The sequence below is a fragment of the Saimiri boliviensis genome, chromosome 10 (genome assembly GCF_048565385.1).
Source record: "Saimiri boliviensis isolate mSaiBol1 chromosome 10, mSaiBol1.pri, whole genome shotgun sequence".
Lineage (NCBI taxonomy): Eukaryota > Metazoa > Chordata > Mammalia > Primates > Cebidae > Saimiri > Saimiri boliviensis.
The window spans coordinates 17,577,871-17,590,040 of record NC_133458.1 but is presented as its reverse complement, the minus strand read 5'-3'; the positions used below and the strand labels follow the sequence as shown (position 1 = coordinate 17,590,040).

The following is a 12,170-nucleotide window of genomic DNA, read 5'->3' as shown; positions in this document are numbered from 1 at the left end:
TGGGCAGCCCATCACTTCTCCCATCACCCCAAGCACACGCTGCCTGCCCTGCCTTTGCTGGTGCCTGCCACCACCTGGAACACTGCCCGCGTCTCTCCCTACCTGTCAACAGCCTATGTGAGGTTCTGCTACATCCACACAGAGGAGCATCAGGAGAGGACAGGGAGAAAGGAGAAAAAGAATGAGAAGCTCTTTGCATTGTGACATGCGGCTACCTCCAAGATATATGCTTTAAGGCAGAAAGAGAACAAGGTGCCGAATGCTGTATTTGGGTAAAAAATAGAAAAGAAATAAGATTAGAGATATTTTGACTAAACATGCACATATGCACATTATTTCTTGCAGAGGGAAGTCAGTAGCTGTAGACAAAGTTATGAGTGAAGACTTCTGTCATTTTGGCATGCTTTGAACTTTGAACCACAAGAAGATATAATATATTCCAAAAAATTACATATCAAATTAAATGAAAAAAGATAGAAAGCCAAGCTAGTGTGCCTGTGTAAGAATGAAACTGAACAGACACATACCCTTGTATAGATATAAATTCTTGATGGGAGGATATTCAAGGAATGGATAATTACGGCTGTTTCTTGGAGGAGACCTGAGTTTTGGAGAAAACAGGTGTGAGGGGAACTTATTTCTTACTGAGCATCTTTTGTACATTTTAAATTCATATTTCAAAATAATAATGAAACTAATTTGATACTTGAAAAAAATTAAAATTTTCTAAAATTGTGGGCATTCTTTCGGGCACATCTCAATGTCACTTCTCTCCCAGGCTCTGCAAAAGCACCATGGTGGGGCAAGTATCATGGAAGAGGGTGGGAGGCTGCCTGGGCTTGTCATAGACCAGGCATGGGGCCAAGCAGACAGGGCAGAAGAGAGTGCCAGGCCAAGAAGACTGAGGGAACAAGACGGGGACACTCAAGCAAGGAAACTCTCCTCTAAATTCAACAAGGCTGGACACAGCCACACCAGGGACTGAAGATCTCCTGACGTGTCCCATTTGAACATGGACAGCTCACTAGGTCAGGGAACCTCTTGGACTCTCTCAACCAGGTGTGTACACAACAGGTAACTAAAGGGCTATGCCAGAGGAGATAAGACCATAGCTATGGTCCAAGGTCATGACAAACCAGAGTTCCTGTTCTCTCCCTGGAAGACACTAAAGGAAATGATCAGGGATGAGAGCAGAAGGCTTCCACAGGACATCCCAGTATTCAGATGCTATACCTACAAACCCCAGGCACAGGTGAACTATGAACAGCCTGAGACAGACTCTCGCTGCAAGCAGGCACATCCTGAGGAAGGTACACTCCATAGGGCCCTCCAGGCGGATGCGTCCCTGAGAAGGACATGGGGACCAGGGGAAGGCACTATAATCAAACAGCAGGCCTGAGGCTTCCATTCTGAATCAAAGCTGAGCTACAGACCACACCGTTCACAGCTGGAAGGTGTCCAGGAAAGGAGGCACCACACAGACCACTGCAGCCTGGTGAGAGCCTAGTCCCAGTACAGCAGTAGAGATATAAAGTCCCTTCCCTTGTCCTGGTCTTCCTGTCCCCTTTCTCAACTTCTTTTTCCTCCTTCTAATGTTCCCCACCTCACTCTGGCATTTCAGGATCTAGGCTTTCTAGGAGATGAGTCACAGAAATCAAATCAATTTGGCAGACAAAACACCATATCCACTGCTGCCCTTCTTCCTCCCTAATGTCCTTGAAATAACAGGCCAGAGAGAAGAATAAATCCAAAAGCACCAGAAAACAATAAAAAGTAGCAACAAAAGACCAGGATTATTCAAGAATTGCTAAAACTGTGGAGCAATGAGAATCAAATCAATATAAAAAGAAGAGAGAAAAATGCAGACAAAATATGCAGAAGACAGCACAGAAGTAGAAAAGATCTGGGGTCATCACAGATTCAGAGTCAGATGAAAGAGGAGCAAGAAAGATACCCAGGTCAATCCCAGTGAGAATAATGGGAGCCCCGGCACAGGTACTCCCTTTCCCTGATTTGCTTGTGTGAAGCAAGTTGCTGTGTGCTTCCCAGTTAAACTCAGTGTGAATGTAAGGATCAGAGCCAGAGAAAAGCAAATGAAATGATCACCAAAGCCCCTGCTCCAGTCCTAGGCTGCATGCCAGCTGCCCACTCCACCAAGCAAGGCCTTCTGCCTCTTCCCCACCATCACTAGAATGAGGGCCTGGAATCCAAATCAGCCCTGTGGAAATCAACCAATAGGCACATGGGATTTTCAAGCACCAATGTGACAGACAACCAAGAATCACTCAACACACGAGGAAAACAATTTGAAAAGAGGTAGCAACTCACACAGAAGCAGTGATACCTAAGGAGAGAATGATCAGAATTAAGGTTAACAAGTGTTCACAGCTAGATTTTTAACCTACAAGCCTAACCTCTAAAACTTCTAGGAAAAAAGTATAGGAGAAACATTTCATAGGTTTAGAATAGGCAAATATTTTTAGGATACAAAAAACACAAACCATAAAAGAAAAAAATATTATCTGGACATCACTATTAAAATACCTGTTCTTCAAAATACATTAGGAAGGAAATAAACATGATGGGGAGGGATAACATGGGGAGAAATGCTAGATATAGTATGCACCTAAAGTTAAATAGATGAATTTAAAAAAAAAAAGGAAATAAACATGAAAGACTGGGAGAATTTATCTTCAATATAAATCATATGCAAAACGCAATTCAATAGTAAGAGATCAAATAACCCAATAAAACGGTGTATAACAGTCACAAAAGACCAGTACTGTATGATTCCATTTACATGAAATATCCAAGCAAATCTATAGAGATGGAACCTCCATCTGTAGTCATCAGAATCTAGGGGGAGGGAAGAATGGCAGTTGACTGCTAATGAGGATGGGGTTACTCTGAGGCTGTTGAAATATTTTCATATTGCCTATAATGATGGCTGCCCATAATAATGATTCTGTGTTAATATTACATACATAAGTAGACTTCAAAAAGTTCACAGAAAATTGAAGTAAAAGATAAAAATAAAACTATAAACTTTACTTCTCAACATAAGCTCCATGGATAGACTAAATGGCTGGGATCACCTTTTACACTTTTGTCCTAAACACTTTTATAAAAGATGATACCAGCCATTTAGTCTATCCATAAAGAACTGAGGGTCCCAGAAATTCAACCATGTCAATCCAGTCTTCTCTACATTTTTAACTGAAGAAAAATGGGTGCCCTTTAAAGATTTTTTTTTTTTTTTAAGATAGTTTTCCTCTTGTTGCCCAGGCTGGAGTGCAATGGCAAGGTCTCGGCTCACTGCAACCTCTGCCTCCCATGTTCAAGCGACTCTCCTGCCTCATCCTCCCTAGCAGCTATTATTTCAGGCATGTGCCAACCACACCTGGCTAATTTTTGTATTTTTAGTAGAGATGGGGTTTCACCATGTTGGCCAGGCTGGTCTCAAACTCCTGACCTCAAGTGATCTATCTGCCTCAGCCTCTCAAAGTGCTGGGATTACAGGCATGAGCCACCATGCCTGGCCTAAAGACTTTTTTAAGATTAGAAAACGAAAAGAAGTCAGAAAGAGCAAAATCAGGACTATAAGGTGGGTGCCTAAAGATTTCTCATTGAAACTCTAGCAAAATTTCCCTTGATTGGTAAGGAATGAGCAGGAGCCTTGTGGTTGTAGAGAAGGACCCTCTGGTGAAGAATTCCCGGGCATTTTACTGCTAACACTTTGGCTTTCTCAAAACACCCTCATAATAAACAGATGTTATTGCTCTTTGGCCCTCTAGAAAGCCAACCAGCAAAACACTTTGACAATCCCAAAAAACTGTTGCTGTGACTTCTGCTCCTGACCACTACTGTGACTGGGCCACTTTCCTGCTGGAAGCCATTGCTTTGTGCTTTGTCTTCAGGATCCTACTGGTAAAGACATGTTCCATCTTCTGCTACAATTCTTCAGAGAAATGCTTCAGGATCTTCATCCCACTTGTTTAAAATTTCCATTCAAAGTTCTGCTCTTGTCTGCAGCTGATCCAGGTAGAATGGTTTTGACACCCACAGAGTAAAAAGTTTGCTCAAATTTAATTTTTAATTTTTCTGGCAGATTGTAAAAACTGAACCAATCAAGATGTCTAGTATTGGCTACTATTTGTGCTGTTTATCATGGGTCTTCTTCAATTAAGGAACAAACAAACTTAAATTCTTCCTCACAAATTGATGTGGATGGCTCCATCTTTACCATTCTCTCACCCTTTCTTAAAATGACTTACTCATTTATAAACTGATTTCTTTGGGTCATTGTCCTCATAAACTTTTTTGTAAAGCATCAATTATTTTGTCATTCTTCCACCCAAGATTCACCATAAATTTGGTATTTTTTCTTGCTTCAACTGCAGCAAAATTTATGTTGCTTTGATAGGGGCTCTTTCCAAATTGATGTCTTATCCTTCTCAGTGCCTCAAACTAGATCCTGTTCAGATATATTATTACAAGTTAGTATGAATTTATTTTGATGCAAAAAGTTTAATTTTTTCATAATATGCATTTTCCATGAACTTTTTGAAGACCCCTTTTGTGTGTGTGTGTGTGTGTGTGTGTGTGTGTAAAGCTTTTATATTTTAAAAAAAAGGCAAAAGATCTGAGTAGATACTTCACAGAAAATACACAAATGCCCAAAAAGTACATGTAAAGAAATGTTAAACATCAGTAATCATCAGGGAAATGCAAATTAAAAATTCAATGAGACATCATCACTTGCTGATCAGAATGGCTAAAATTTAAAAGACAATGTCAAGTGTTAGCAAGAACATACAATAACTGAAACTCTCATAGGTTGCTCGTGGGAACATAAATAAAATATTATTATCTATTTTGGAAGACAGTCCGGCAGTTTCTTATAAAGTCAACCACATGCCATAACCCAGCAACTATGTCTAGGTCTTTACCCAAGAGAAATGAAAACATATATCCACATGAAAACTTGTACATACTAATAGAAGTTTTATTTGTAAAAGCCAAAACCTGGCAACAACCCAAATGTTCATCAGCATATGAATGGATAAACAAATTGCAGTCAATCATGCAATGGAATACTACTGGGCAATAAAAAGAAACAAATGATCTATATGCCAGAATGACTGAATCTCAAAAACATGCTGATGAGAGAAGCCAGGCACGAAAGAACACACTGTATGCGTCCATTTATGTGAAATTCTAGAAAATGCAAATCTACTCTACTGGGACAAAAGGTAGATCAAGGACTTCCTGGGGGTGAAAAACTAGGGAGTGAGGATTAATTATAAAGGGGCATAAAACAATGTTTTTGGAGGGAGGGAATTGTTCCATATCTTGATTGTAGAGATGGTTACATGAGCATATGTACTCATCAAAACTCAGAACTATATATTTAAAATGGGTACACTTTATCATGTGTAAACGATAGCTCAATAATATTGCTTTCAAAGAATACATATATATGTATATGTATGGCACATATTCTTTAACCTATCATTCCATTCCCTGGAATCTATCTATGGAAATACTCACATATATGTACTTGAATCCTCAATGGAACATCATTATAATCAAATACTACACATTTGTTTTTAAAATGATGTGGACTTTCACATACTGACATGGAAAAAAAATCTCTAAGACACAATGTCAAGATGCAGGTTGAATAATAACATTATCACATGCTCCCATCTGTTTAAAATATGTAAAACCATTATCACAACCACACAGGAAGTGTTTACCTTTGGGCAAGGACGAAGGGACTTCATGCCTCACTCTGTATGACCAAACTCTCGTACAGAGTGAAAGTATTCATAAATTGCTTGGGTAAGTTTTAAAAACTGAAAATGAAACAAGAAGTTTTGGTGGTTGTTTTTTAAGGGGAGTCACCAAATTTGAGAACAAACCTTTATTCAGTCAAAGCCCAGGGCAGCATTTAAGAAGGAAACAAAGGTTTAGTGAAAATACAGACACACACATGCACACCAGAATTGCTGCTTCTGATAAAAGATCACTGGGTTGTTCACTGGATCAATACAGAAGAAATGCCCAATTTAAACGACTACTCATCCTCTAAGAGCTAATACAATTGTTTCCATCTCAATGAAGTCCTTCCCAGTTTCTAAGGCAGCTCTCAGCCTATCATCACCTTATCTTTGTTCCCACCAAACTGAGCACTTACTTTCCTGTCCTGTGCAGGTCTGTGACCTCATGCTAAGCTGTCCAAGGCTCAATACTTAACATTCATTTGGTGCATGAACCAGTTATGTTCCCAAAAATCATCCTCATTTGATTTCTGAAAACTCATCTTCTACTGTCCAACAAAAGAGCTTCAGCATTGGCCAAAGTGCCAAGACCTGATCCTCTCTGGATGGGGAAGGGGTTTGGGAGAGGGGGTGACTTCAGAGCGTAGCTCTGGGAATGACAAGCAGTTACCCCTCCTACAAGTGGGATGAAGGAGCCTCCTCCAACTTACCTTGAAAGCCACAACTTTTCCGGATATGGTACAAACAGATCTGATCACCCTCCTCCTGGCTAAGAGTGTTTGGGGACACAGAACCTGAACTGTCTTTTCTTTCTGCAAAGAAACACCACAAAGATATGTCAGCTTCTGATATGGGGTCAAAGTAGTTCAAGGTACAAAGGAGAGTTAAAGAGGATTCATTCAGCTCTCTGCACAAAACAAAAGTGGGCAAGGTGAGCTCACTAAGCCCTATGGTGTTTGGGGTGAAAGTGCTCCTATACAGGTGGATCCTCTACTTTGTAGGGACAGGCTGGGAGCCTGAGGCCACACAGCTGCTTGCCAAATCTAGGACTCCATGAAGGGACTCCTTTCTCAACTCCGGCTGTCCACTCAATTCACTAAGAGGCCCATTTAAAAACACAAGTGCCCAAATCTGCCCTAGACTGATTCCACCCCAGAATGACTGAATCAGAACCTCCAGGGGTAAAGCTCGGGACACTTTTGTAATAAGGGGATAACCACTGTCTCACATGTTGAGGCATCTCACAATTCCTTCTATGCCTAAGGTTGTGATGACCCTCAAGGGCAAATAGAGGGCTACATTTTATAAACTAGATTTGAGGCTATATAGCAAATATTCATTAATGAGCTATCATAATTGGGTACTAATACCAAGAAAAGAATAATAAATAGAAAATCCACATTTCAAAATGAAGACTCCTTAATTAATTTTCGGTTATCAGGATCTTAATATAAAAAGGGCACATAAATCCTTTCTAGTTTACCTTTACTAGCACCACGCTAATGAGTTTTTACCTATGACATTTACCCTCACCCAGCTACCCTCAAATGAGCACGTGAAATTACTTTGCAATCCCTATTTAGTGTCACCTGTCATTTTGTTATTCATCTTCCCTTTTCTTTATTTAAGCCCCTGAGATACTTCACAAGCTGGGCCTCCAAACCTAGGCCTATGGGACCGCGAAGGTCATCTCCCTCTCTCCCCACGACGGTGACTGCTCTTGAACTTGACATTACTGGGCAGTGGATCCCTCCTCCATTTCTGACAAGGCTGTAATCCAACTGCATCCAAGGCTGAAGATACTCTTAAAGATCTATTTAATACAAAACCTGCCTACTTCTAGGCTTCCTACAGCTGAAAGAAATTAACAAAACATAATTGAAAACAGTGTTAAAAAAAAACACAAATACAGTGAGGACAATTTTTAAATATAAAAGTCAGCTACAATTAGAGTGGTACATTTGTTTGCAGGTAGTCCTGGAATGCAAATGACATTCTAGGAAGCACTCTATTAAAATTGTAGCCACCACTATAGCTAACCGAGTGGGTTTGATTCTGCTCTGAGGGGAGGCACGCCTCAGCTTCACCAAGGAATAACCAGGGCCCAGGACAGTGCCCAGCATGTGGCAAGCACACCAAGGTGCTGAATGAAAGAGTGGATAACAGAACTGCCAGCCAATGGTTGGTACTGTGAAATCCAATGGATGCCAGTGTATTATAATCTCCCTGACAGACCACATGATATTCATCTGCCCCAAACAGATCCTCAAGAAATGCTTATAAATAAAAATACCTGCTCAAAATTTGCCTGTCACTAAACCTGACAGTCTTTAAAAATAGTAAGTATCCTAGCACACTCATTCATTCAACAAACGTCAGAGTGCCTACTGTGGGCCAGGCACTGTCTAGGTGCCAGAGATAAGCAGGGAGCAGACAAATTTACAGTGGCTCAAAAACTCTACTTATTCATGTCAGAAATATGGCCAATGCCAAAATTAAGGTATGCTTCTTTAACTCACTTTGTAAAATCAAAACAATACAACGCAAGGGATGCTCCCCAGAGATGTGCTGCACAGCATTCCTAACTTTGGGTTCCTCCCTGAGGGGCATGCTCCCTTGGGGTGAAGATGGGGGTGACTGCATAGGGGAGGAGCCAAGTCTTCCATTTCAGCGTAGACTAGGCCCATCCGGAATTCACTCACCATCAATACCAATTCACATTTGTCTAGGATGGCTTGATTGATCATGTCTGATTTCAACTTATCCTAACCTCCCCACCCCCTGCCTTATTCAGAAAGCATCAACTCCATTTTACTAAAAGCAGCACAAGACTTGCCAAAAGTCACACATTCTGTGTACTGGCTAGCTGGAATCTGAGAACCGCCAGCCCAGGACCTCCACCAGCCTTACCTCCCCACCAGCCTTACCAGAATTCCCCTGTGGGCCCTGAGGAGGAGGCACTCTGCTGGGAGCAGAGCTCTTATTCTTGATGTCATGCGCATTTCTGTAAATGGAAGGCAGCCTGCTCACCAGGTCTGAGCTCATACCCAACTTCTCCAATTTTTCCAGATTCTCAGAATTAGAGAAATTATGGGATCTCTTACAGCTAGTGCCAAACTTGCATTCCCCCTGTAAAAAATACTGGCAGATATGGAGTTTGATGCACTGCTTTTGAAAGGAACAAGAGCCATGGGGTCCATCTCCTTTATTGTAGTGTTGGCAAATCTGTTGACAGAGAGGGAAAAAAAACCACCAGTTCAGGAAGGTCTCACATGACACCACCTCCCCAGTGACCAGTCCACTGGTGAGAAAAGGCCTTCACAATCTGTGATTCCATCATTCACGCAGAACACAGCGATAACATCCCTCACTCTTGATGATGGCTGCTAACAAATGCCCTTGGCTAAAATGGGAACCAAGTGGCAAGGAGACTGCACAGAAGCAGCCCTTCAATTGGGAAAATCCAAGAACTTCAAAGTGACTAGCGCTGCTCCTTTCATGAGACAATGCAAATCAAATGGCTACCTCCTAAGAACCTCTACAATCTACCTACACTCTTCCCCCACTGACTTACCAACTCTCCCTTCCCCAGGCCCATTTTCTCTGGATTCTCTTTTCTACAATTCAAAGTCAAAGAGGCTCTGAGGGCTTAAAGCATCTTAGAGAAGGCCAAACACCACCCTTTCATTTCTCAGTGGAGCACACTGACAGGCTCAGAGAGGTTAAAGAGCTAGCCCTAGTCCCACAGCTATCCACGGCATCTGGTATACATGATGTTTGAGGAACTGGGTTGTTGGCAAAGCTGGCCCTTGAACTTCAATCAACTGCTCCTTCTGCTCCATATTCCAAATTCCTGCAGGTGTAAATCAGACTAGAGACCACCAAGGGCCCACCCATTCCACTCAGTCATTACATTTCCCAAGATATAGGAACATCCCCAGGGAGGTGTGGAACCCAGACTTCCCCTGGCACTCACTTCTGGCAAAAGCCAGGGGTCGTTCTGAAACAAGAGTTGGCATAGCTCGTTATAGCTCAGGTGGTCAACGCCATGAGTTCTCAGCACACTCAGGTTGTGATCGGTTGTCAAGCTGTGACTATTCCTACAGTTCTTCCTGCAAAGAAGCAGAGCTGGTGTTACATGTTGAATTGAGTCTCCTCAAAATTCCTATGTTGGAGTCCTAACTCCCAGGACTTCAGGATATGGCTGTATTTGGAGAGAGGGTCTTTAGAGAAGTTATTAAGTTAAAAAGAGGTCAATAGGGTGGGCCCCAATCCCACATGACTGCTGTCCTTATAAGAAGAGACTGGGGCACAGACACACACAGAGGGAAGACCATGTGGGGACACAGTGAGAAGGCGGCCATCTACAAGCCAAGGAGAGAGGCCTCAGAAGAAACCAAACCTGCCAACACCTTGATCTCAGACTTCGAGCCTCCAGAACTGTGAGAAAGTCGATTTCTGTTGTTTCAGCCTCCTAGTCTGTGGTACTTTGTCATGGCTGTGCTGGCAAACTGAAAGCTGATAAAAATCAGTCTTCATGACAATTGCTCAGAACCACTTCCTGACAGTGTTTACAAGCACCAGAGAAAAACCAGCATGTCTATAAGACAACAACAAAAAATCTAATGTGTATTTACCAAGGAAGAGATGGGGCCTTTCAAGGTCTATGGCCCAGGACGGCACCTCTCAGCAGGCATTTGATGAGAATGACAAAGAGGAGTCACTGCACAGCAGTCGGTAAGCAGTTAACCACAGGCTCAATCAATGAGCATGGCATCTTATCACTACAGGTCACATACATGCATGCATGCAGGCATGCGCACACACAGCCCTGAACCCAGCTCTTTTTTCTGCTCTCTTCCTTCATTCTTTCCATCCACAAGCAGCTGATAAGCACCAGGGTGAGCCAGACACTGGCATCATGCCCTGAGAACCCAAAGATAAACCTTTAAATGACTGCCTGAGTCACCAGGACCCAGAAGAGTCAAGTCAACAGCATTTGTTTGACTCAGACACCGCCGTGCCACCTATGTCACGCTTGTAATACACATCTCAGGAGAATGCCAAACCTGGATCCACCCCAAACCCTCACCTCCTACAGAATCCCCAGCTCAGTAAAAGGCAACTTCCCTCTCCCACTGCACAGACCAAAAACCCTGAAGCCGTCCTTGACTGCTCTCTTTCCCTCATCTAGTGGAGGTGACAGACAGAGAGGACTCTGATATGGAGTGGAAAGTGCAACTTCAGCTGTGGTCAGAATCCGTCAGCGCAAAGCGGAAGGGCACGTGAGTCAGGCTGGGCTGGGAGAGAACTGGGGAAGAATCAGGGGAGCGTACTGGACAGCATAAAGCCTGAATGGAATAGTTAAACAGTGAGGAAGAGACAGCAAGAGGAGAAAGGAAGAACATTCTAGAAGAGGGGCAAATAATTTGGTGCTGCCAAAGCCAAATATATCTAATAACTGTAATGATGACTAATGATGACAATGACTACTAAAATTTAATAAGCAACTGCCAAGTATCGGCCAAAATGTTTTATGAGTTAACTCATTCAGTCCTGAACCAGCCTGTGAGGGAAGAAATATCATTAACCCCACTTCGCAGATGAGGGAACTGAGACCTGGAGATAAAGCCATTTGCCCAAAGCCACCAGCTAGCAAGGAGCAGAGCCCAGGTTGAAACAAGGCGGCCTGGTTCTTGGGACTGTGCCCTAGACTACTGGGCTCACCACCTCCTGAGCACAGGACTAAGAGTCAGGGAACCAGGACTATGTACCACCTCTGCAGCAGGACTGCTGACCTATTTCTAAAAGCACTGACCCTGAGGCTCAGGAAGACAAGCAGAGACACAGGGGAAGCACAGAAGTGTGGCCAACCACACCTACTCTCCCTAAAGTGAGTCAGAAATGGAAGGTTCAAGAAAGTCACCTGTGTAAACAAGGAAGAGAAACTAGTTTTGAGAACTAGCTTAAGAACAGGGCTGCCATCTTTATTTTACAAAATACGAACATTAAACAGATCTACCAGTTACTCCCATGAGAGGCTCCATCCAACCACCTTTTTCTGTGTGCCTTCTCCCTCCTGGGCTGCTGTTCCCCAACCTCCCCTAGACGGGCTCATCCCTGAAGGCTGATTTCCCCAGAGTTCCGCCCTCAGCCTCTTTTCAGGCCTCAGGCTCTACCTCAGATCTGATCCACTCCTGGAGCTGCAGCCACGGCTACACCACCCAACGTCTCCCACACCAGCCCAGCATCTCAGGCCCCTGGCCTTCCTCTCAAGTTTCTGACCTGGACAGCTGCCTCCTGGGCATGCTTCAAAACTAAAACCCTCTCCTGTTTTCTTCTCTACAACACCCAGGCCATAGTACATGCAGAAACTGAAGAGTTTCT

General features: G+C 43.0%; 1 protein-coding gene across 1 annotated transcript in view; it reads right to left on the bottom strand.

Moving 5' to 3' along the window:
- Nucleotides 1–12,170, bottom strand: part of PARP12 (poly(ADP-ribose) polymerase family member 12) — a 39,087-nt gene that overhangs the window by 24,790 nt on the left and 2,127 nt on the right. Inside the window, exons 2-4 of the mRNA XM_010340382.3 lie at nt 9,760–9,895; nt 8,711–9,008; nt 6,494–6,595 (exon numbers count right to left, since the gene is read on the bottom strand). Coding sequence (XP_010338684.2) covers nt 6,494–6,595; nt 8,711–9,008; nt 9,760–9,895 — 536 coding nt within the window. The remainder of the gene's footprint in view (nt 1–6,493; nt 6,596–8,710; nt 9,009–9,759; nt 9,896–12,170) is intronic.